Raw genomic sequence first — 27,131 nt, forward strand, 5'->3', positions numbered from 1 at the left:
CATTAGGTACATGCACTCAGTGTTATTTTACTTAGCTAATATGTACAAGTTGGAATTGCAACTGAATGCTCATTTTCTGTGTCAGCCTTGCCAGTCCCACAGTTTTTCCAAAGAGAGGCATGTCTCTGAAAACCTAAACTAGATCTGAAAAGAAAACTCCTAAGGAAAGGCAAATTTAGCCTGATTTATCTTTGTCCCCAAAGTTCAGGGTATGGAGATCAGCTTTGAAGTGGTGGGAAAGTAAGCTGGCACCCTGCATGTGGAGAAGACCAAGAAGGGTATGAAGACCTTCCCTGGGTCTTTTAGAGAATAGCTTCTGCCATTCTAACTGACAGCCTGAGGAATGGGACAAAGGCCAGGGAATGAGCCAAAGATCTGACAGCAGATGCACTTCATAAACTGTATTATCATATTTTAATATTCTTCATCTTGTTTTATTACTATTTATAAAGAAAAATATTTTTGAAAACTCCAACTTTCTTTTTTTGAGATATAAAGTAGCTTTAGACTTACAGAATAGTTGTAAATCTAGCACAGACTTCCAGTATACCCTTCAACCAGCTTCCCTTAGGAAGAACATCTTACATAATCACAGTACTATTATGGAAGACATTATATATTAATGTTAATACAAAACCATTAACTAACATACAGACCTTATTTGACTTCTGCCAGTTTTCCCACTAATGACCTTTTCTTTTCTGTTTAAGAAACAAACTCTGGGCCCACAGTGCATTTATTGTCAGGTCTCCATAGTCTCTTCCAAAATTTACAATCCAATCAAGTCTCTGGTAAGTTGTTTTAGTCTTTGCTTTTTTATTACCTTAACATTATTGAAGAGTACTTATCACTTATTTTGTAGAGTGCCCTTCAATTTGATTTCCCTGATGCTTTCTAATGATTTGATGAGGAGATACTTTTGAGCAGGAAAACCACTTAAGTGATAGGCCTTTCTTACAGGGGTATATAATGTCACTATTTCTTATTATTGGGACATTAATCTTGATCACCTGGTTAAGAAGGTATCTGTCAGGTTTCTTTATACTAGTTATTATGTCTTTAAGATTAATAATTGTATTTGATATTATGCAAATATTACTTTTTTGATATTTCTTTTGTTCCATATACTTTCATCCACTAATTTTAGTATTCACTGATGGTTCTTGCCTGCAACAATTATTACTATGGTGTTTGCCTAACAGCAGTTTTCCATTTTTCTAATTACTTCTTAATTTATAACTTAAACTCTACTGTAAAGAAGAACTTTCCATTCTCCCCATGTATGTATTTAAGTATTTATATCAGTATGGGTGCAAGGATATTTATATTATTCTACAGATTATTTATAATCCAATACTATTATTTACTTATTTTGCTGCTCAAATTGTTCCAGATTTGGCCAATGGAAGTTCCTTCAAGTTGGCTCTTGTGCCCTTTTGACAAAATTCTTTTTGAAAAATACTTTCTTGTTTGTTGTTCTAGGCTTAGCTTATATTTTCCATACCTCAGTTCTAGAATCAGCCATTTATGCAAAGAGCTTTGGTACCTTTTTAAAAATTTAAAAAATTTATTTATTTTTTGAGAGAGAGAGAGAGAGAGAGAGCGAGCATGAGTGGAAGAGGAGCAGAATCCAAAGCAGGCTCCAGGCTCTGAGCTGTCAGCACAGAGCCTGACATACAGCTTGAATCCACGAACCAAGAGATCATGACCTGTACCCAAGTTGGATGGTTAACTGACTGAGCCACCCAGGTGCCCCAGCCTTGGTACCTTTTATTGGAGAATGTTATTTGAATCCTAGATCTGGGCCCTAGATATGCCCATTGCTACTGGGTATCATTGTTTCCTGCACTTTCGGCAGTCAGAACTAGGAAATACATGTATGAATATACTTTCTTTATATGTATATGATACTCTTATATACCCCATCTATATTTTTGTACCTACCTATTTTTATATACACAGTAAAACCTTGGATCATGAGTAACTTGCTCTTGCAAGTGTTCTGCAAGACGAGCAAACATTTCTAAAAACTTTTAACTTGATAAACAAGTGATGTCTTACAATACAAGTAGTATGTGACAATGAATGTCACATGATTACAACTGGGTCAATGGTTCTCCCTCTCTCTCTCTGTCTCTCTCTCTGTGGGATTGTGGGTGATCATCTCCCATGCTCAGATGCTCAGTCTCAGGCCATGGTGTTTGGCAGAAATCAGTGATTTTTCAGAACATTGGAAGGTGCCCACAACCAGCACTCGTGTATTTTTTGTCACTTCAAAGCATCTACAGACAGTCCTTTGCTTTTCCATAAGCTCAGGAATGTTTTGTTTCATTCTAGGTCAGGCTGTCTAGATATAGACCCTTTCCCTCTGTTGCCTTATTGCCAGTTACATTAAATACAGTATAGGACAAGAGTTTATTAATACTGTACTGTAGTCAACATCTGTGCAAGCATATACAATGGCTCCCATGAAGAAAAAGATTCCACTGAGCCAAAGGAGTGCAGTGATTCCGTTAGTGACAGTGAAAGTCATCCTACACAGTAACACTCCTCTCTCGTCTCCCTCACTCTAGCCATGAAGGTTTTCAAAGGTAAGTGCAGGTTAACTGGTTTATTTTTCTTTATATTTTCTTTATTATTTTGTATTATATTACAGTAATGTAATTATTTTTATATGAATATCTCTGGCTTGTAGAACGAATTATCTGAGTTTCCATTATTTCTTATGGGGAAATTCACTTTGACATACAAGTGCTTTGGATTACAAGTATGTTTCCGGAACAAATTATGCTCACAAACCAAGATTTTTACTGCCTTCAGAACCATAAGTTCATATTGACACCTCTGATCCCAATGGAAAACCACAGGATTTATTCTAGCCTTCTCACTTTTCCTTACTTGTAACTTCTTTCTCTGATAGTCTGAAATTTGTATCTCATTATCCTCAATATATTTACTTATTTGTTCAATTAAAGTATATATGAAAGTAGTTTCAGAATAAATCATGGCTTTGTAAGAAACAAATTTATTAACTAGAGGAAAATGGGGTGGGATTTAGGCATGGGGGAGTATAGCTTACATATGTAACCATGAAAACGTTTCCCATACACAAATACAAAAGTAGTTTAAATCACTAAACAGACAAGGACAATGGAAATAAGAAATACAAACAATGACAAACAAAACTAACTGTACTATAAATGAATGGTATAACACACTGAAAGAGGTGGGAAAGATAAGAAATAGCCTAAGTAACTTTGGAAAACAACATTTTGAATATATACCATAAGGCTAAAGACAAAAAGAACTGTACAACACTGTGATCTAGGTAGCAAATTTGACTGGGATTTTAAAGACAAGAGAGTGTACAACTGAGGGTCAGCATTGTGGGAAAAACCCAAATTCCTTCATTAGTGTCATCTCTTAATACTTAGACATTTAGAGGTAATTACATATTAGAGGTGTGTATTTAGTGCAAATGAAATTGGATTCTCTTATAAGCACAGTAAAAAAAATACCTCTGTGGTCATCTGGGCTGGTTTTTTCATTTATAGATGCAAAAGTGGAACTCAAGAGACACAGTAGTGAGATGAAGAGTAGGAACCATGTGCTAAGCTTTTTCGGCATTACACACTACCTTTGGTTGAAAAAGGTTCTGAAGGGGCACCTGGGTGGCTCAATAGGTTAAGAATCCGACTTTGGCTCAGGTCATGATCTCATAGTTCGTGGGTTCGAGCCCCATGTTGGGTTCTGTGCTGATGGCTCGGAGCCTGGGGCCTGCTTTGGATTCTGTGTCTCCCTCTCTCACTGCCCCTCCCCCACTCATGCTCTGTTTCTCTCAGTAATAAAAAATAAACATTAAAAAATAAAAAAAAGTTTCTGAAGAGGAGGTTAAACTGAATCTTGAGAGGTAAGTATAATATGGTTCAATGTTGAGCTATATAGTAATTGATGTATTCTTTGCATAGATTATAGTGTTGTGTTATAACCTAGGAATGCATAGGAAAGCCTTCTTGCTATGGGTAACATTAGGATCTTAAACATTTTTATTATAAAGAAGTTTTCATTGCCTTGGCAGTTTTGTAAACATGTAAATTTCTAGAGTTCACAATTGCACAAAAAAATCTTAAATACCTAGGAATAAACCTAACCAAAGATAATAGAAGATCTGTACAATGAAAACTATAGAAAACTTATGAGGGAAATTGAAGAAGACACAAAGAAATGGAAAAACATTCCATGCTCATGGATTGGAAGAATAAATATTGTTAAAATGTCATTATTACCCAAAGCAATCTACACATTCAATGAAATCCCAATCAAAATTGCACCTTCTCAAAGCTGGTACAAACTATCCTAAAACTTGTATGGAACCACAAAAGACTCCAAATAGCCAAAGTAATATTGAAGAAAGAAAACCAAAACGGGAGGCATCACAATCCCAGGCTTTAGCCTCTACTAGAGTTTAAAAAAACTTCAAGTCAGAAAAATGTTTAAGTCACTGTTGCTTGGGATCATTTTTTCAGCTCATCAATTAAAAAAAACAAGGAATAACTAACATACCAAACAATATTTTATATTATCAGATTAGTTTTATATACTTTTGAAAAACTAAAACTATGAGAGGACTATAAAACAGGTGTCTCCAAAGTAAGAGTGTATATATTTAAAAACGTTTAACTGACAGAAGCATGAGAGTCTTGGGCTGAACCACAAGAAACTCTTATAAGATGAATGTAGATATGCTGGAGCACTGCCAAGTTGTACTATCTTCCCTGCACACACAATTTAAAGTACATTGTATTGTACAACAATAGGACTTAATTAACTTAGCTTTATTTGTTTTTTAAAGTAAACATGTCCTAGTTTACTTAAATATCTACAATAAAAATATTGCTTCTTCTATATTATCCTAACTCGAGATTTCATTCACAGCTAAGAATAGCTTTTTAAAGGTACTCCTTAAATAATTAACATTTCAATGGCATATTGTATTTTCAAATGTACTTTAGATTGTTGATTTACACTATGCTACAGATCTGTGAATATCAGTTTCATGCGCTGGTCTCTAGCATGGCTAAACGTCACTGACCATTTTCTTCTCTATGATTTCTCCTTTTCCATAAAAGTCTTTAACTCACTGGTGTAAATAGTGTGGCTTCCATTAGCTAAGTGACAGTGAATGGCCTTGCTTCACTGTTTCTTGGTCACCCTCAAATAACTAGAAAGGAAACATTTCATTGAGCAATTTGCCTTCTAAAAACCTAAGTTGTAGCTATTCTATTTTTTAAGCAAAACACACTCCTAATCTCTTTTTTCAGTGGCAGGAAATTTTACATATTGATGTCTTCTTAAAGTTCTTTATAGTGATATGACCAAAACACCCTATACTTTTTTTATTTTTCTTTAGTTTTCACTTCGGGTAGTTGTTTATTAATGGAATGCTCAAGAAAGAACACAAGAAGAGAGAGCAGTGCAGACATGTCTCATGAAAGAAAAGAACCTGAAATTAACTGAAACAGTAAAGGCTGACTGCCCTTTAGAGCAAGCTCCTCTCTTAGTAACTCAAGTTTTCTTTCTGCTTCAGGAGTAGGTTGGTTTGGTCAACCATGTACAATTTGATAGACTCATTTCTCAAATTTAGCCACAGGGAGCATGTTGAAGAGCTCATAAAACAATTCAAGGGTAGAAGTTCTCTGGATCTGAAGCCCCACTACATAAACTTTCAGCTGAATGCATGACTAATGCATAAATGCATGACTTAATGGTAACCAACTAAATGAACTATTAAGAGTTACTATCTTTGATATTCATTAATTTACTGAGGATTTTGGATCAGTATTCTAGCAAGAAGTCTTGGTTGCATCACTGGGCAGTGTTGCAAAGCTGTTGTGCACATTTTCACAAAAACATTTTAAATTCCCACAATGGGAAAGGATACTTTGTAACTGACAGAATGCCAGAATTATCTTGATTTGTGATTTTCAGTGGGCTAATAATGGTATTTTACGTTGGCAAAAATTGTTTATCAAAGGAACAGTTTTGTGTTTACTGGTTTGCTCTATTTGGATAGGTAAGATTGCTCTGAACATGGTATGACACATATAAACTTCATTTTTTCAAACTAGGTAAGGTAAAACCTAAAATTAGCACTTATATAGATTTAGAAGTCTAGTTTATTTATGAAAGAAGTATATCTTCAACTGGAGGATATCTTTTCTTTCTAGGAGTTTTAAGTATTTTCAGTGTCTGAGAATATGCTCTTTAAAACAATATATGTTGAACAATAATGACTCAAATGAAAATAGTTATGTTGAGGTAAGAACCAACATATAATTCTAAATATCCCATGACTTGGGTATCAACTTTACCATAAAATTTGGTTATATATAACTTTTTATGTAGGTTGTACATAAATGAATTATAATTATTATATCAATTATAGGTATTAATATTTATTGCGTTTCATTAATTTTATCTACCTATACTTTTAATCTATTTTATCATCATACATAATTAAGAAAGCCCTAAAAGGAAATTATACTGTATATACCCACATTTTTACCCTTTCCCTTCTTTCTTCTTGATATTCCAAGATTCCTTCTTTTACCTTTTCCTGTCTGCTTAAAGAGCTTCTCTTAACCATTCATTTAGGGTAGGTTTGCTGGTGACAAATGGCGTTCACTTAAAAATGTCCTGAACTCTTCTCCATATTTGAGGGATATTTTCTCTGGATAGAGAAGTCTAGATTGACAATTCTTTTCTTTCAGCATTTGAAGTGTCCCATTTCTGCCTGGCCTTCACAGTTTCTTATCAGAAACTGCTGTCATTCAAATCACTTTTCCTCTAGATAAAGGTATCCCTTCTCTCTTTGCTTTCACAAATTTTTCTTTGTGTTTAGTTTTCAGGAGTTTGACTATGATGTGTCTTGGCATAAATTTCTTTGGATTTATCCCGTTTTAGGGTGTAGGTTGATGTCATTTGCCTAATTCTGTAAATACCAGCTATTGATTCTTTGAATACTTTTTCAGCCCCGTTCTTGTTCTTTTCTGTAATTCTGATGGCATAAACATTATATCTACACAGGTTGCTCAGACTCTGTCCTGTTTTTTCAGCCTATTTTCTTTCTTTTGTTCAAATCGGGTAAATTTGATCTCCAACTTCACTGATTCTTTCCTCTGTCCTTCATACTGCTGAGTCTGCAAACAGAATTTAAAATTTGTATTTATTATATTTTTCAGTTTGAAATGATTTGGTGCTTCTTTAGGTTTTCTACTTTAACAAAGAGACTGCAGGACTGTATCTTTCTCCATCTTTTTTCTTTAAGTATAGTGACATAACATTAGTTTTAGGTATACAAATGATTTGATATGTGTGTACCCCTATGATCATCACATTGAGAAATGATCACCACATTAAGTCTGATAACCGTGTGTCATCATACAAATTTACAACTTTTTTCTTTTGGTAAGAACTTTTAGATTTACTTTCTTAGCAACTTTTAAATTTGTAATACATTATTGACTACAGTTCCCAGGTTGTATATTATATCCTTATGACTTTAAAACTGCAAGTCTGTACCCTCTTGATCTCTTTTATCAACTGTGACACGACTCCCCCTCTCTCCCCTGCTGTCCTCTCTGGCAACCACTAAACTTTTCTTATATCTGTGAGTTTTGTTTGTTTGTTTTGGTTTCTTAGATTTTAGATAGAAGTGAAATCGTATATTTTATGTTTCTTGGTCTGACTTATTTCACTTAGCATAATACTCTGACAGTTCATCCATGTTGTCACAAATGGCAAGATTTCATTCTTTTTTTTATAGCTGGGTTTCATTTTATTGCATATAGATACACCACATCATCTTTATCCATTCATCCATCAATGGACATTTAGATTGTTTCAATATCTTTACTATCGTAAATAATGCTGCAAAGAACCTATTGGTGCATACATCTTTTCAAATTAGTGTTATCCTTTTTTTCAGATAAATATCCAGAAGTGGAATTGTTGGATTTTATGGTAGTTCTATTTTTAAGCTTCTAAGGAACCTCCATACTGTTTTCCATAGTGGCGGCACCAATTTACATTCTCACTAACAATGTATGAGAACTCCCTTTTCTTCACATCCTTGCCAATATTTTTTGGGTCTTTTGGAGAATAGTCATTTTGACAGTTATATAAAATGATATCTTATTGTGGTTTTGATTTGCATTTCCATGATGATTAGTACTGCTGAGCATCTTTTCATGTGCCTGTGGGCCCATCTTGAGATCCTCTGCCCATTTTTAATTGGACTGCTTTTTTGTTGTTGCTACTAAGTTGTATGAGTTCTTCATATACTTTGGATATTGACCCCTTATTGAATATATAATTCCAAGTGTCTTCTCCCATTCAGCAGGTTACTTTTTTATTTTGTTCATGGTTTCCTTTACTGTGTAGAGACGGCTTAGTTTGATATAATCTTACTTGTTCATTTTTGCTTTTGTTGTCATTGTTTCTAAAATCATATCCAAATGAGACTAATGTCAAGGAGCTTACCACCTATGTTTTTTTTTTCTGGTCATACATCAAATCTTCAATCCATTTTGAGTTAATTTTTGTGTGTAATTTGTGTGTGATGTTTAGATTGGTCCAGTTTCATTATTTTGTGTGTGGCTGTCAAGTTTTACCCAAAACATTTATTGAAGAGACTGTCCTTTCCTCACCATATAATCTTGCTTCTTTTCCTGTAAATTAATTGATCATATATCTCTGAGTTTATTTCTGGGCTCTTTCTTCTGTCTAACTGATCTAGGAGTGTGTTTTTCACATCAATACCATACTGCTTTGATCCCTATAGCTTTGTAGTATACTTTCAAATCAGGAAGCATGATACCTCTAGTTTTGTTCTTCTTTTATTCATGATTGCTTTGGCTATCTGGGATATTCTGTGGTTTCATGAACACCATAGGATGGTTTTTTTCTATTTCTGTGAAAAATGCCATTAAAATTTTGATAGCGATTGCACCAAATCTGTATATTGCTTTGGGCCTATGGATGTTTTAATGATATTAATTCCTCCAATTAATGAGCACAAAATATTTTCCCATTTATTGTCTTCTTCAATGTCTTTTATGAATGTCTTACAGTTTTCAGAGTGCGAGTCTTTCACCTCCTTGGTTAACTTTTGGTTAAATCTTTAGGGTTTTCTATATATATAAAATCATGTACTCTTCAAATAGTGACAGTTCCACTTCTTCCTTTCCACTTTGGATGCCTTTTATTTCTTTTTCCTGCCTAACTGCTCCGGCTAAACTTCCAATACTATGCTGAATACAGTGGTGAGAGTGGGCATCCTTGGCTTACTCCTGATCTTAAGGGAAAAGCTTATAGTTTTTTGTCATTGAGTATGATGTTGTAGCTGTGGGCTCATCATGTATGGCCTTCATCATGCTGAAGTATACTCTGCCTACATCCACTTTTTGAGTTTTTATTATAAATGGGTGCTAAACTTTTTCAATTCTTTTTCTGCATACTTGAGATGATCGCTGAATTTTTATTCTTCATTTTGCTAACGTGGCATATCACATTGGTTTGTAGATGTTGAACCATCCTCGCAGTCCTGAAATAAATCCCAGTATTTGAATTATTAAATTTGGTTTGCTAATATTTTGTTGAGGATTTCTGTACCTATGTTCATCAGGGATATTGGCCTATAATTTTCCTTTTTGCTTATATTGTCAGGTTTTGGTATCAGGATAATCTTTGCTTTGTAAAATAAATTTGGAAGCATTCCCCTCTCTTTAATTTTTTGGAAGAATTTCAGGAAAATACTAACTTTTTGAATGTCTGGTAGAATTTACCAGTGAAACCATTTGATCCTGGACTTTTGTTTATTGGGGTTTTTTGATTACTAACTGACTCTCTTTGCTAATATTTGGTCTATTTAGATTTTCTATTTTTTTTTTATGATTCAGTTTTAGAAGACTATATGCTTTCCATTTCTCCTTGGTTGTCCAGTTTGTTGTATTTAATTGTTCATGGTATTCACTTTATGATCCTTTGTCTCTTTTTGTGTTAGTTGTAACCTCCTCTTTCCTTTCTGATTTTATTTATTTAAGCCCTCTTTTTTTCTCGGTGAGTCTAGCTAATGGCTTGTTGATTCTATGAATCTTTTAAAGGAACCAGCTCTTAGTTTCACTGATCTTTTCTAGTATCTTTTAGTCTCTATTTCATTTATTTCTACTCTCAATCTTCATTTTTTCTTCTTCTGAGACTGTAATTTTTTAGTTGTAACATGTTCATAATTGTTTGTTGAAACATTTTGATCAAGCCTGCACTCCATGATGATCCATGTCAGGTACTTCTAACATCTTTGTCACCTCAGTATTGGTGTATGGTGATTGATTCTTCTACGTAAGCTGAAGTTTTTCTGGTTCTGCATATGACATATGATTTTTGAATGAAATGTGGACATTTAAGTTATTATATAAGGAGACAAAGATATGCAATCTTATTTAAATCTTCTGTTTTAGCAGGTTTCCTGTGAGAAAGAAGGCACTGTCCCATTACTGGCAATTGTTGAGGTTTTTGTTTGTTGATTCTCCAGCACCCAGTCTGATCTATGAGGGATATATAAGAAGGTGCATAAACAAAAAGAAATCGCTGTGAACTCACTGCAGTCCTGTTCCTTGGGTCCTTAGGTCCCTAGCATGTCTGTCTTCTTCTATCTACCTTTCAGAATATTATATTTGTTTTATATGTAATGTTGAGATTTTGGCTGTACTTAATAGAAGGAATAGAAAAGTATCTACTCCATCTTTCTAGAAGAAGTCTCAATAGTTTTTCTTTTTTTAACTGATAAAGGGTTATTTGATTATCTTGTTTTATTTCTTCCTGGATCCCTTATATAGGGCCACAAAAACTTAATCTCTATTCATATTTTATATAAGAAATGTTTCTTAAGAAAGAAAAGTGTCTCACAGATGGAATTTCCAAGTATCTCATATTTTAAAAGTATATAAAGAATACAAGGTATACAAAGAACAGAAAGAATGCCACATAACCAAGGATGAACATATGAGTTTAGAAAATGTAAGGTCCAAATAGTGTCAGGAAGATTAAAAAAAAAAAAGTAAAAAAAATAACCCAAAAAACTGAAGCTCTCAAAATGCTAAGGAAAGCAAGGAGGGGAAACACTGTTTTCTTGAAATTGATGGTATAATAAATGAAGACTAAAAATAAAAAAAGGAAAGTATCTTAGCTCATTCACTCATTTGTAAGAGATTTGTTTAGTCATATAATATGGATTCAGTATTAGTGGTGAAGGATAGAGACCCATGAGATACAGTTTTTGCTCTCAATCATTATTTTAGTGAAACAGAGTGATCAGTCAATCATAATCAATGTGTAAAAGCTATGAACAATTTGTGGAAAGCTAATTTTACTGTGTCTATGGAGTTCAGGCAATGGTTTACAGAGGAGGTGACAGTAAAGGAAGAGAAGGAAATGCCAGGGAGACAGAAGAGGATATACAAAGGTTTAAAGGAATCAATGAGTCTGGACAAAGAGAGTGGTGCAAAATCAAGTTTAGAAAGACAATACATAGCTGTCATGCTAAAGAATATAGGCTCAAATCCCATGGTTAGCCTCAAACTACAAGAATTAAGTTTGATTTTCTCTTCCAGAAATTCTAAGTTCATGAAGCAAAAGAGAATCAAAACTCAGGATAGAGAAGTCATGATACAGAAGAACCTGGTCTCCTGGCTCATATAAAATATTTTCAGAAAATATAAAATCATTTGAAAATAAATCACTGACCTTGTTACGATCTTTGAGGAACAGTGAAGATTACGAGAGATGAACAAATGTCATTCAATTTGCACCTTCTGCCTCTGATTTCCTTTTGTAAACTATAGATCAGAGATATTTGATTTCTAGCCTATAAAAGTTTCCTAGAATAGATTACCAAGTGTGTGTGTGTGTGTGTGTGTGTTTATAAAAACTGATCATGAGCATCCAGGATGGGTTGACTGAACAAAGGTCATATAAATTGGCCTCATACCCATTTTTGACAGTATTACTAGGAGACATATCATATTTATTTTTGAAAACATTGATGGATTAAAAACAAATGAATAGGTTTATTCAAAAAGTGGAGATTTATAGACTGGTGACAATAGAAGAAAGCTAGTGCCATGCCACTAGGTCTGTTCTTGGTCCTACTCAACCACATTTTTGGATGACAGGAGGGACATGGACATGACAAATGACAGAATAACAAACAGGGACTTGTTCCAACAAGATTAAGAGTACTAAATGTCTCAATTAGATCCCCTCCAAACATAACCATCAATTGGAGGAAACCACCAACTGGAGGAATCATCTTAAGCTCCCCTTTCTTTTGCATTCCTGATCTAGTCCCTCAGCAAGTCCTAAGGACTCTATTTCCAAAATATAACCAGAATTTGATACATTCTCACTATCTTTACTGCTACCTTCCCAATTTAAACTGCCACTTTGGATTATGGAATAACCTCCTTATTGGTATTCCTTCTCCTACCCTTGTCTTTTATAGTTTATTCTCAATACAGCAGCCAAAGTCATACTTCTAAAATAAAAATAAAATTATACCACTACTCTATTCAAATTCTTCTAATGTCTTCACATTTCAATAAAAATAAAAGTATTCCTAATAGCTTATAAGACCTTTAAATGTTCTGGCATTCCATTAACTTACTGGCTTCGTTTCTACTAATCTCTCCCTCCTTCACTTTGCTCGTGAGCCTCCTGGCTCTTTCTCACATTCCAGGTTAAATATCACAGTAATGTCGTGAGAAATAGAATGAATTGCTGAATCATTATACTGCACACTTGAAAGTAATATAACACAGTATGTCAATTACATTTGAATAAAAAAAGAAGAAAACAACAAAAAATGAAGTTCATGAGATTAGTAGGGAAAAAAAATCAAAGCGATGGCTTGTGGCTATCGTTTGTTCACTGATATGAAGTGATGAAAAGGATACTTTACCATTGTGTTATTCTTTCCAAAATCCCACACCCTCAGTATAATCATGAGGAAAATATCAGACAAACCTAAATTGAGAAACGTGCTACAAACACCTGACCAATACTCCTTAAAACTGTCAAGGTCATGAGAACCAGCAAAAGGCTGGTCTCCTGAGACTGAGGAGACATAATGAATACTATGTAGTTGGCAGGAGTGGATCCTCAACAACAAGAAGATGTTAATGGAAAAACTAGTGAAATCCAAAAAGGAGTCTAGAGACTAGGTTAAAAAAATTGAGTCTTCTAACCCATGAACATACACCTCCATTTGTTGAAATATTTGCTAATGCCTCTAGTAAGAATTTATAATTTTTTCACGTGGTTTTAACACAGCTATTCACATTTTAGAGTTCCTGATGTATAAAGTTTAAATTATACAAATAAACAAAATTCAGCATATTGTTTATATCTAAAAATTTATCAAATTCCCTTATTTGTCCTAATAATATATTTGTATTCTTTTTTATATACAGTTAGATCATCTGTAAATAATGAGAGTTTTGTGTTTTTTCCTTTCTAATCCCTACATTTATTAATTTATTTTCTGGCCTTATTGCACTGGGTAGCAATTCAAATAAAAGGTTGATAGAAAGTGTGGTGGAAAGTATGGAAAGAGTGGTGATAGTGGAAATCATTATCTTGTTCTTGAGTGCAAAAAAAAAAGTTTTCAACATTTTGTTATTAAGTAGAATATCTGTGATAGATTTTATAGAAATATGCTTTATTAGAACAAGGAAGTACCCTCTTTTCCTAGTTTGCTAGCTTTTATGATATCTGTTCATATGCACTAAATTCATACGTACTAAATGCTTTTTCTGTATGTTGAGAAGAATATTTGATTGTTCTCATTAAGTCTGTGTACTGTGGTATTTCTGAACTGGTTTGAGTGTTATTCTGACCTTTCATCCCACACATTTACATACATATATTGTATAACTAATATTTTGCTTGAATTACTGTGCCTATATACAACTGAGTGAGTCTGTAATTCTACTTTCTTATAGTTACTTCATTTTGGTATCAAGATTATGGTAGCCTCATTTAAAGAGCTGGGGAATCTTTCCACTTACACTAGGCTTTGGAAGCATTGTCCTAAACTGGAATTATTCGCCCCTTGAGTGTTTAGAAAAACTTACCAGTGATGCCATCTGGGCTAGAATTTTCTTCATAGAAGAATAGAAAACATATACGTTTTATAATATATACATCTATGATATATATAAGTAATATACATATCATATTTATTCAAACACACACACATATACACATATATAAATTATAATACAGAAAATTTTACTGTTTTCTTTCTTTTAGTGTATGGTTCTATGAATTTTAACACATGTATAGATTCATGTAACCACCACCAAGATCAGGATACAGAACTGTTCCACTATCTCCCCAAATTCTCCAGTGCTATCCCTTTAGAGTCACACTCTCCCTGCTCTAGCCCCTGGCACCACTGATTTGTCACCCAACATACAGTTTGTCTTTTTGAAAATGTCAAATATATGGAATCAGATGGTCTGTAACCTTTTGAGACTGGCTTCTTTCACTCAGCATAATGACTCTGAGAATCTTCCAACTTGTTGCTTATATTTAGGTTGTTCCTTTTTTACTGCTAAGTAGTAGACCAATTATATGGATGTACTATAGTTTCCTTCTTTCACCTGCTGCAGACAGTGGGTTGTTTCCAGTTTTGGGCAATGATGAACAGAGCCTCCTTAGGCATCAGTGTACATGTTTTTGTGTGAACCTGTTTTGATTTCCCTAGGAAAAATACCCAGGAGTGGGACTGTTGGGTTAATGTTATAATAAACTGCCAAACTCTTTTCCAAAGTGACATGCCACTTACAATGAGCAATGTACAATAGTTTTGGTTGTTCCAGATCCTCATTACCTCTTTGTGGGAATATTTTGAACATTATTTCAATTTATTTAGAGGTTTTAGAACATAGTTTTCCAGTTATTCCCTAGCCAGTTTTGGTTAGAATTTCTAGGATCTTGTCCAGATCTTCAAATTTATTGGCATGCAGTTGTTTGCAATACTCCCTTTTACCTTGTCAATGTCTGTAGAATCTTAGGTATGTCCTCTTTTTCATTCTTAATTTCAGTTACTTATATATTCTCTTTTGTTTTTCTTGGCTAATTTTGTCAAAGGGTTGTTAATACTTTTCAAAGAATAGAGTTTTGCCTATGCTGACCTCTTGCATTGTAGGTTTGTTTTCAATTTTATATTACTTTCTTGTTTTTACATTTAAAAAACTTTTAGCTGTTCTTTTTTCTAAGTTCTTAAAAATAGATGGTTAACCCATTAACTTTAAGCCAGAACCTTTTCTAAAAATATGTACTTAAGGCTCTACATTTTCCTCTAAAAGTTTTTTATAAATATTCTATATAGTTGAAAAGTATTTTGTGATTACTAAGCATATTGTTTATATACCTTATGTATTTTTTCATATCTTCTATATCCTCACTGATTTTGTGTAATTATTCTATCAATGACCAACTGAGGTGTTATATCTTCCACAATGACTAGATTTGTGTTTTTCCCCTTGTACATGGTCTATTTCCCTTTCTATATTTTTGAGGTCTTATTATTAGGTACAAACACATTTAAAATAATCTTTTGTTATTATTATTATTATTATTAATTTTCAACTTAGTTAACATACAGTGTAGTCTTGGCTTCAGGAGTAGAATCAGTGATTTATTTCTTCCATGACACCCAGTGCTCATCCTGAAGAGTCCCCCCTTAATGGCATTCACCCATTTAACCCACTCCACCCCTCATCCCATCAACCCTGTTTGTTCTCTATATTTAAGGGTCTCTTATGGTTTTCCTCTCTCTCTGTTTTTATCTTAATTTTCCTTCCCTTCCCTTATGTTCATCTGTTATTTCACTTAATCTTTTATTATAAAGTGATCCTATTATCTACAATAACGCTTTCAAGCATTAAAAGTTGGTATCATCTGAAATTAGTCACAGCCACTTTTTGAAGCATTTTCATAGGAAATACTATTCATGTATCTATTTTTTCCATATATTTGTAATCTTCTCTGTTCTTACAACTCAGATCGTCTATCAAGGATATTTTTCCTCATGTCTAAAATACATTCTTTAAAATTTGCCTTAATAAGGGTCTACTGATAACAAATTTTCTGTTTCCTAACTTGTCTGAAATCATTATCTTATTTCACCTCCTTTCATAAAAGAAATTTTTGCTAAGTATAGAATTCTATATTGGCAGGGATCTTTTTACTAGCTTCCATTGTGAGTACTGGGAATTCAGCTGTCAGTCGAACTGCCACTTTCACAAACACAATCTGACTTTTTCGAATTTACTTTTAGGAGTTTTCTTTTTGTCTCGGATGTTCTGCAATTTCACCATAATGTGAATAGGGGTAGATTTATTTATACTTCTTGAGACTTATTGGTCTTCTTGAGTCTATGGTCTTGTGTCCCTCACCGATTCTGAAAAAAATCTCTGCCATTATCTCTTCAAATAGTGCTACTTCCCTGTTCATTCTCTCTTCTCCTAGAATTAAGACATATGTTGGACTTTCTCATTCTATTCTTCATGTTTCTTATCCTGTTTTTTTGTATTTTTCTATATTTCTCTGAGTTGTATGTAGTATAATTTCCCCATCTTCCCATTCTTTAATTCTTTCTTCAATTCTGTTCACTTTTTGCTAAAATCAATGCTTTGAATCTGAATTTCTATTATTCTAATTTTTCATTTTTTGGAATTCAATTTGGTTCTTCTTAAAATCTGTTGGTTATATTTTATTCTATCAGAGCAGGTAATTTCAAATTTGTCTATTTTTTTCTTGAAAATTGACAATCATTTTATAATCTGTATCAGATAAATGTATTACTAATTACAGTCTTTATGGGTGAGTTTCTGCTTATCTTTGTTTCTGGTAATTGTCATTCATGTTGCTCTTTTCTTGGTAACTTATCTGGAAGATTTCTATAGTGCCAGTTTAAATGTTATGTTACTGCAACAGATTTGGATTTGCTTCTTCTTGGCACCCAGAAACATCAGCATAGGTACTTTAAAGTATCTACTTTAAATTCAGTTATAGATTGAGATTTATTAGGCTATACAATAATGTGATTAAACTGTAAATTAATTAAGACAGATAGTGTTACTCCTTGCCAGAGACAATCTTCCATTCCTCCAATCCCTGGCCAAGGCAGTTTTGTTTGCTAACTCCTGAAGATGGGAGAGGGTTTACTTTTAATTCACCATAGTGTTTCATACTGTCAAGATGTAATTCATACTAGGCGAGGATCTGCTATTAAACTTGGCTATTAAACTCTTAGGTGGTCCTAGGCTTTGTTTCTTCTCAGAGGCCTGAAAACTACATCTTACATTATCTTGGTTAGGTAAATGTCTGTAAGGCCAAGGAGTCTTCTATGCTGTGCTCCGCTTACCTCTATGGGTTCCTGTCTTCATGTAGATTTTATCTGTTAATGTCTTACTATCTAGCTAGCTCTTTTAAAGCTTTTGAGAAGAAAAAAAATAAATATATTTTTTTACATCTAGCATCATTAGTTATTTTCAGTGAGAGAGTTAGTTCAAATAACTTATCCCAACATACTTTCAGACACAAAACCTCTTCGTTGATATTTCATCTTTGTTTTCCCCCCTCTATCTATCTCATTCTCCTATCTTCCCCTTTTTCAGAAAAAATCATTACCTTCTTGTTTCCATGTTAACACTTTGGATCAACTATACCAATGGACCAATTTTGGCCCCAGACAGAAAATATATAAGAAATCCTTGCTCCCAGAAGTTTTGAGCTCAGTATTATAGTTTAACAGGTTAATAGCTCTGCTATTAATGAGCTATGATAATAAATTAGCAATTTAATTTCTCTGGGTTTTATGTTCCAGAAGTCTAGGAGATGTCAGTCCTTACTTCTGTTATCTAACACACTGAATAAACCAAATCTTATACACCCCCTACATTCCTATTAAATCTCTTCCTTTTATTCTCATTCTAAGGCCATTTCCTTAGTTAAAAAGTCTCATCATTTATTTACTCCATTTTAATAGCCTCCTTACTCAAGGCACTACTGGTCTCTAGACTCTCTCCCTCCAAAATTCTTTTTCCATATTGCTATCAGACTTATTTCTAAAGTACATATCAATGATGTTCTCATAACTAGCTTCTAGGGTAAAGTTCATACCTTGACTTAGCACACAATGCCCTTCATAGTTTTTGTTTACTTCTCTGATCTTATTTTCTGCAAACACCACTTGTTCAAACCTTTATGGCTTCATGTATATTGTTTCTTCTGTTTGAAACACCTTCTTTTCCTTCTCCTTTACCTAATCAACTTCTACTGGTCTTTTATAACTCAAGACCAGCACTCTTTCACTCAGAAATTCTCCTAGGATTTCTCTTCCTCTCTCAGATTTGAACATTCCTGCTTAATGTTCTCAAAGAACTTTAAATTTACACTTACATCAAACTGTAATGAATTTGTGACTTATTTATCCTTCTCACTAATTAAACTATAAGCAATACAGAGACAGTCTTATTCACGTTTGCAATCCAATTCTTGCAGGATTTGCTTAATGCTATAAAATGAAGGGGCTGATTACATGATTTCAAAAGTTCCTGGAGCACCTGGGTGGCTCAGTTGGTTAAGTGGCTCTTCATTTTGGCTCAGGTCATGATCTCACGGTTTTGTGAGTTCAAGCCTCTCATTAGGTTCTGTGCTGCCAGTGCAAAGCCTGCTTGGGATTCTCTCTCTCCCTGCCCTTCCCCACTCATGCTATCCCTGTCTCTCTCAAAAATAAATAAACTTCAAAAAAAGATTTTTGTCAGCTATAAATATGTCCTTCTGTAGAAATATTAACTACTGGTACTCTGTGCTACTATTAGACCCACCTTTACTTCCACAAGAGTATCCAGATTCTTGGACCTGCACATCTGACTGACGTCCCCAGACTGCCTAGCCTAGGTTTTTATTTCTTATTTAGATGACTTCCCCAAATGTGAACTCTTGCTGGGGAGGCTTCTCCTCGACTGACCTTGAACGTAATCACTTGCATCCTCTTCTTTGCCTCTGACAACGCCCCTATTCCTGGTCCACAACCCCTCTAATTCACAATATGTGCCATTTCCACATTCTTCTGTTTTGATACCACTGTTATTTAAATCCTGGCAACATAATTTAATTAGTTTATTAAAAAAAAGTATAGAGGAGGAATTTTAGATATGAAAGAAAAGACTATAGTCTAATTTCTTCATTTGAGAGATGAGGAGGAATGTTAAATCTTCAATGTAAGTAAGCAGAGAGACTCTCTCTCCTAGAGTGACTTCCACTAATCCTTCTACTCAACCATGCTTTAGTTTAGTAAAAGTAAAAATGTTAAACTTAAGTAAAAACTTAAAGCAAATGAAAGAATCACAGTACTTACAGGATTCTGATATATATGGGGAAATGGAAGAAGGGGTAAAGAACAGGGAGAAGGAGGGGGAGTGAGAAACTTTCAAACACTAAAAATACTCCCACGATTTATCCATTTGGGGATTTTTATTGAGTTCTGTTGCAATTTCACTGTACCAAAATATAATCTGTAGATTTCTAAGTAGATTCTTCATTTGAAATAATATTATGAAATTAAAGGTAGGTTCAATTATATCGCAGTATATAAAAAGTTTGATTCTAGTTAAAAGAGCTACTAAAACTCAATATACTATGTACATTGTACAAATAATCAGAATAGCTTTTATTACTGTTTCATAATCTACTTTTTGGTAAGTAAATGGATACCTTCTATTGAATTTAGTAGACGAATTCAGATATTATTTCAAACCTTTCATCAAAGTTATCTTTTCAGTTAATATATATTTTTTAAAGACTCCAGTGGCCAGAATATTACATAGAATATTAAACTCACCGTCATCGTCCCAGCAGCTCTTAGCATCACCTTCTCTTTCGCTGCTCCCCAGTAATGCCGTCTGGTCTGCAGGGAGGTCATCTTCCAGCACACCACCTTCACAATCTGCTGCGTCTGTGATACTTTCTTCTTCCACAATATGGAGTTTGTCTTCATCATCGGAATCTGAATTTGTTTCTACCACAGTATTATAATTTGTAACTGTAATACAAACAAGAAACAAATAATCAAAACCAACTAGCATAAAAATCAGTGGTTACACCTCAGTAAAAAGAAATTTTAAAAGGGATTTTGGTTAAGTGTTCTACAAATAGTAACTCATTTATTCTTACAAACTTGTAGCAACCCTATGGAACAGAGTATCTACCTATCATTTACTACTTATAACCCTGAAACCAGAAATGGAAACCAAGAACTAGGAAGGTAAGTAACTTGTCTAAGATCATGTAGCCAGAAGTAGGACCAGGATCTGAACTGTAGCAGTCTAGTTCTATATTCTGGGCTCTCACATACATTAAATACCTTCTCTAGTCATAATGAGTTTATTCTATGTGATACTGCTTATGTACATTTAGGACCTCAAATCTTTAAGGCATTAAAATTAAGAAATGAGTTAATCTCTCCTAATAACTCAACAGTATCTCATCAAATTTACCATAAGAAAGATATGTTCAAGCTGTCAATTGGGCCTATGCATTTCATATTAATCCCACGTGGAATTCAAAAAGAATCCATCAAATCAATTTAGCCAAATTTTTACTTAAGGCATGATTCAAGTAATGTTTGTATGTAAGTCTAATTTTGGAAAAAATAACTGACATCCAGAAGTTCTCAAATGGGCACCCTTCCCATATTTTTAATGAATTTAATAAAATTTAACACCAACATTATGAAGACAAATATGTATTTGGAATGACCACAGCACGCAGAACCATGAGTTAGCAGTTGAGAATAAAATTCTCTAAAACAAATAATATAGTACAGTCAATATTTTTCCTTCAGAGTCCTTGTAATAATCACTCTACTGTGATAAATTATTTAGTACCTCATTGGGTATGGTCACTGGAATACCTCTTTTCAATTATTTGCAAGGTGATTCTTATTTGCTAAGCATGATTTGGAATGGAGTAAAAGGAAATCTTTGCTTTGTTCAGATAACTAAGCAATAATTACTTTCAGTTACTCTTTCCATTTCTTCCTTAAAATTTCCAACCGTTCTTAAATGAAGGTAATAACCTGAATGTATAAATGATATGCATATATACCCCCTTCCCATATAAATACACACACACGCCTGACAACAAGAAGAAAGAAATGCAATCAGAAGTATGGATGCATATGTCAAGGTGAGAATGAATAAGCAAAAATCTCCAAAACCGCTTTTATAGATCTCAGGAAGACCCCTCAGCTACAAAGAGTACTGGTGTTACCCTTTCCCCTACATTAGAAATTCTTTAGTATCTTGTCAGAAGAAATATATCAAGTTTTGTTTTGTTACTAATACTTTAGTGTGATACATCTTTTTCCAATTTTTTTCCGAAGAGCAAACCACTTTCTAATTTCATTATAATACATGTTCAGTGCACAAGAATTCAGATAATATAAAACATGTAAAACTAGGAAAGGTTCCCCCCCAAAGTTTTCTTCCTTGACTCACTTTAAAGATAACAGTAACAACAAATTTTATTTATCTATGCTTGAGGTAGGCATGATACTAATCACTTTATGTACCTTATCTTATTTAATTGAAATGCACACCTCACCTATATACATATATATTTAGTGTAAATTTTCTAGATAAATGTATTGTTATCTTTAAATACACACTTATGGAATCACATTATACTGTTCCCTACCTAGTTTATTGTCACTTAATAACATATCTTGGAAATTTTTCTATTTCAGTATACAGGAAGCTTTCTCATTTTCCTCTCATTATCTACACCTCATTTCACTGTACAGACAGAATTTAACCAATCACCTATATCGATAAAATTTATGTTTCCAAGTGATGCTTAAGAATTAGTGACAATGTCATAATAAACTTTCTTGTGAATATATTTTTACATTGGCCATTCCTTCAATTTATTTGTCAGATATATTAGTAGAGATGGAAGTGCTGAGTCAAAGGGAAAACGTATTAAATAGATATGGAAACATGGGGAATTCCTCGTACTCCAGTCATACAATGAGTAAATTGTGCAACTGTATGTGGGGATAAGGGGAAGGATTCCTAAATGCTGTTCCACAGCTGTCACTATGCTTGGACACAGACAGTTGAAATTCTATTTTGTGAAGAGGTTTAGTGATTCTTCAGTATCTTGGGTTGGCCACTGGTGCTATACTTGCCTTAATACCGTCATTATCATTATCAATTTTGTTAGCTGTCGGTTGTCTAACCCTACATTTACATTTACAGTATTTAGGGTTTGAAAATTACACTATAATTAGCCTTTAAGACATATATGCATTTTGGTTCAAATATCTGCTTGCATGCTTCACAGTTTTCACTAAGTTCCTTTTACCTGAGTTTCTGCCCCTGTTTTATTCTGCCTGGGTCAGCTGGAGCCCTAAGTACTCTTCAAGAATATCTGTCATTGTCTAGGACTCTAGCAAAACTCCTTCCTGTCCCCCCAGTATGAGCTTCCATTTGGTATGGAAGATTATAAGTCAAATACCACAAACTACAAAGACTGCATATAATTTATACTTATTTTGGAAATGTTCCCAAAGCATGTTTTGAATATGTGGCATAAAACTTGAAAACATACTACATTTTAGTGGCTAAGATGGAAAAAAGACCAATAACTTATTCTAAGGCTTCTTACTATCTTCTGCTTCACAGTCACTTAGCTGAGAGAAAAAGAAGTGAAAATGGTTTATTTTGATTAGTGTACTTAGAAAATAGGCAAGCTTCCCTATGTTTCTGGATCCATCCTTTTGATGATCTACAGAACTAATTTTAAAAATAGAGCCTCAGTTGGGGTGTCTGGGTGGCTCAGTTGGTCGAGTGTCTGACTCTTCATTTCGGCTCAGGTCATAATCCCATGGTTCGTGGGTTCAAACTCCACATCTGCTTGAGATTCACTCTCTCCCTGACCCTCCCCTACTTGTGCCCTCTCTCTCAAAATAAATACATAAACTTAAAAAAAAAAAAGAGTCTCAGCAGAAAAAGCATAGAGAATAATGCAGGCCCTGATAAATTCTAGTAGCCAATGAAAATGTTCATTATCTCAATTTTCTGCCCATCTATCTCCATTCCTCTATACTTTTAAATCCTTGGCTAAAAAATATAATAAAATATAGTTTATCTAAAGCATGGGACATATTTTTTTAATTTTTAAAAATGTTTTTATTTACTTCTGAGACACACAGAGACAGAGCATGAGGGAGGACAGGCAGAGAGAGAGAGGGAGACACAGAATCTGAACCAGGCTCCAGGCTCTGAGTGAGCTGTCAGCACAGAGCCTAACATGGGGCTCAAACTCACGAACCATGAGATCATGACCTGAGCCAAAGTTGGACACTTAACCAAATGAGCCATCCAGTCACCCCAAAGTGTGGCATATTCTTAAGAAACAGGTGATTATCACCTCTTGGTTTTGAGTTTTAATTAAAATAATATATTTCAAGAAAACAAAAATAAAGGGACTGGAAAAGGTAAACAGTTTTCAAAATCTTTCAATATAATTTACAATACAATATGAACTTAAATTCCTATTGAAAAATGGTAATATTTTGGGGGCACCTGGGTGGCTCAATTGGTTAACCATCTGACTTAGGCTCAGGTCATGATCTCACAGTTTGTGAGTTTGAGCCCCACCTCGGGCTCTGTGACAGCTCGGAGCCTAGAGCCTGCTTTGGATTCTGTGTCTCCCTGTCTCCCTCTCTTTGCCCCTCCCCTGCTTGCACTCTCTCTCTCTCAAAAATAATAATTAAAAAAAGAAAAATGGTAATATTTTTAATGCATTCTTATCATCACTAGAATGTGGTTAAGGACACAGCGATTTCTTGGTGGTAGTTCTTGTTGGTATTATTTGTTAACATTTAATGCAGATATAACAGTATCCACTGCATAATGTAGTTGTGAGGGTCTAATGATTTAATAATGTATTGTGCTGAGATCAGCGTCTGGCACACAATAAAAGACTGCAGGAGTGTCTGCTATCATCATCATCTTCACACTCAATCTTTACAATAATTCCTAAGAAGGTGGTATTGTTATATCTCCCTTTTATAGACCAAAACAACAACAACGACGACGACAAACCCAGAGTCGCTGAGTAACCCGTTTGAGTTATGTAGCCATTACTAAATAGAGTAATAGAGATGGCCTCAAATCCTGGTGTACCTGATTCCACAGCTCATATACTTTAACTACTATGTACAAAGCCTCTTGATTGAAAATTGTTATACTAATGATAAATATTCTTTAAACTTGTATTTTTGTGTCTAGCCTATTCTGGGGCCTTGGTATTCTATACTTAGCAAAATGCCACTAAAACATTTTCAAGTGAATACAAAATTTTAACCATCAGAATCTCATTACAATATAACAGACGGTACACCATAGGGTAATATCATCATTATAGTCAATACACCTTTGAAAGACTTTCACATAACATACTATTTTTAGCACCTGACTGCATGTAGTACCATGTCAGCTTCACTAATTAAACTCCCATGTAAACATTTGTTTCTTAAGTAACGTACAATTATAAGAAAGAATTAAATAAGTTAGAGAAATATAGTTCCAAAAAAGAGCACCACAATCTCAACTTCAGTCATTAAGAGCTAGATCATCTACATGCTTTAGAAGTAAGAACCTTGCCAAGCACTGTTTATGGTAGCTCTGAACAGCAGGTTGGGCCTCATAGGGGAAGACACAGAGGGAGGGATAAAAGGAAGGAGCAAAGAGAAGGGACATATTTAACCTGCAGGTCCTTGAGTCTGGTCAGGTGATAACTGTGACATGTGTTGATGAAAACCACAGGCTAAGTCCATATTTCAACATATTTTCAGGCATAAAAATGCTTGTTTTCCCCTTGGAGGGAAAGTTCTGCTTATATTATGCCATTAAAATACATGCTTAGCTATGTCTCACTCATTCTGATCAAACACATACTCATCTGCATGGTAGAAGAGAAAGATAAAATCTCTTAGGAAAAAGACATAAGACTGATGCTTAAAAAATAACAGAGTGCTGGACTAACATTGTTCCATATATGTCAGACTAATACAGTGTCATAATTCAAGAAACATCTAGAAAAAGGAAGATCCAACATGGTGGATAAGTAGGGGGACCCAAAGTTCCCTCATCCCTCAAACATAGCAGTGTTGAAGCTAAAGGACTTTGAATTCCAAGAGTCCCAGCTGCAGAGTGGCAAAGACATCCCCAGGGACCCATGGGGACACCTGGTGGGTCATAGGTGCATGACTGCCAACAGGGAGAGATAAAACAGGTGGTGTAGGCATGGAGGGGAGGGATCACCTTCTGCGGAGAGACAAGGGGAAGAGAAAGAGAGGCTGGGCAATGGTAGGAATGTATCTTGACAAGAAAAAAGAAAAAAAAAAAAAACCCCACAGACCAGGGGGACAAAAAATCCAATCTCTAATTGTGGGGTTTTCTCTGGACTGGCACGGCTGCCCTAGTTGTGCACTTGGGGAGGAACGGAGCCAGCTTCAGCCTCAGTGACTACTTCAGAGGCTCAGTCCACAGTGGGAAGAAGCAATCTCCTCCATGGAGTGCTGTGGGAAGAAGGTATAGAACCGTTCAAAGGACAAAGACTACCTGCACCATCAGCCAGAGACCATGTATTGGTGAGGTGGAGCAGCACTTCCCCAGAATGGGGGCACATGGAGCTGGACCCTTTAAGACATCAGGGTTTAAATTCCAGACCAGTGTCAGGAAGGTTCGGGAGTCAGTGGAGCAGGACAAACCACCTTGTTTGTGCCTGTGGCACTGTGAGGATGGCTACATCCTCAGAACAGAGTGGTTTGGGCCACCTGGTCTGTGGAGGAGAGACTGGGGGACTGCCATTTTTCTCCTCATCACCGCCAAGGTGGGGCTTCCCACAAAGGAGGTGGGACCCGCCTACACCTAACCACGCCTCTCCATGCCTGGTAACTGCTTATCTACTGGAGCAGGATGATACTGACCAGCCAGACAGCCCTTCCTCTGTTTCCAGGGCACCCAGTGGTTTTGCATTTCCTGATTTAATTCTCTGATAATTCTTTTTTTTTAAATGTCTTATTTATTTCTGAGAGAGACAGCATGAGTAGGGGAGGGTCAGAGAGAGAGGGAGACACAGAATCCGAAACAGGCTCCAGGCTCCAAGCTGGCAGTCAGCACAGAGCCCAACGCAGGGCTTGAACCTACAAACCATGAGATCATGACCTGAGTCGAAGTCAGATGCTTAACCAACTGAGCCACCCAGGTGCCCCTAATTCTCTGATAATTCTTAGGTGTGTACATATATATATATATATATTTTTTTTTTTTTTCTTCCTTTTCTCCTTCATATTGTTCCCTCCTCTATTCTGGTTGTCAGTTTGTTTAAGCAGACATACTTAATCTATTCTCTTTATACGTGTTCTATATCTCCTTCTTTATTTTCCCCCCTCTCTCTGTTTTAGGCTGTATAGTTTCTTTGCTGGGTCAATTTTCTTTTCTTTTTTCCCACCCTTGTCATTTCTCTCTTTGATGGGGTAAGGTGTCTTCCATCAACATTGCCCACACCCTCTTGTTTTGCTGTTGCTGGTGTGTTTTTGTTGTTGTTGGTGTGTGTGTGTGTGTGTGTGTGTGTGTGTGTGTGTGTGTGTGTGTGTTTGGTCCTTGTTTTTTGTTTGTTTTCTTTTCCAGGGCTACTTCAACAAATAAATCAAAGCAAACCTGGTGGAGGGTCCAAAACATCACTACCAGTAGGAGATAAAAGAAACCAGAGTCACAACAACAGAGACCAAGTAACACACTCCAAAAAATAGCTCCTGAAGGGCCAGGTACTGGACAACGTATGACCCCTCTTTAATATAGAAGTGCTCGCAGATGAAGGACACATAAAAAGCTTTTAAAACACATAAAGGATAGAAAACTAGCCAAAATGACAAAACGGAAGGATTCTCCTGAAAAGAAATTCCAGAAAAAAATGACAGTTAAAGA

The 27,131-nt window shown here is 34.9% G+C and overlaps 1 protein-coding gene across 5 annotated transcripts in view; it reads right to left on the reverse strand.

The window, feature by feature from the left end:
- Positions 1 to 27,131, reverse strand: part of ZEB1 (zinc finger E-box binding homeobox 1) — a 197,909-nt gene that overhangs the window by 45,050 nt on the left and 125,728 nt on the right. For all 5 annotated transcript variants that reach the window (XM_039248657.1, XM_039248653.1, XM_039248656.1 and 2 more), the window contains exon 2: positions 19,973 to 20,173. In XM_039248657.1, the coding sequence (XP_039104588.1) occupies positions 19,973 to 20,173 (201 nt within the window). The remainder of the gene's footprint in view (positions 1 to 19,972; positions 20,174 to 27,131) is intronic.

This window comes from Hyaena hyaena, unplaced genomic scaffold, assembly GCF_003009895.1.
Source record: "Hyaena hyaena isolate Hyena2069 unplaced genomic scaffold, ASM300989v1 scaffold_314, whole genome shotgun sequence".
Taxonomy (NCBI): Eukaryota; Metazoa; Chordata; class Mammalia; order Carnivora; family Hyaenidae; genus Hyaena; species Hyaena hyaena.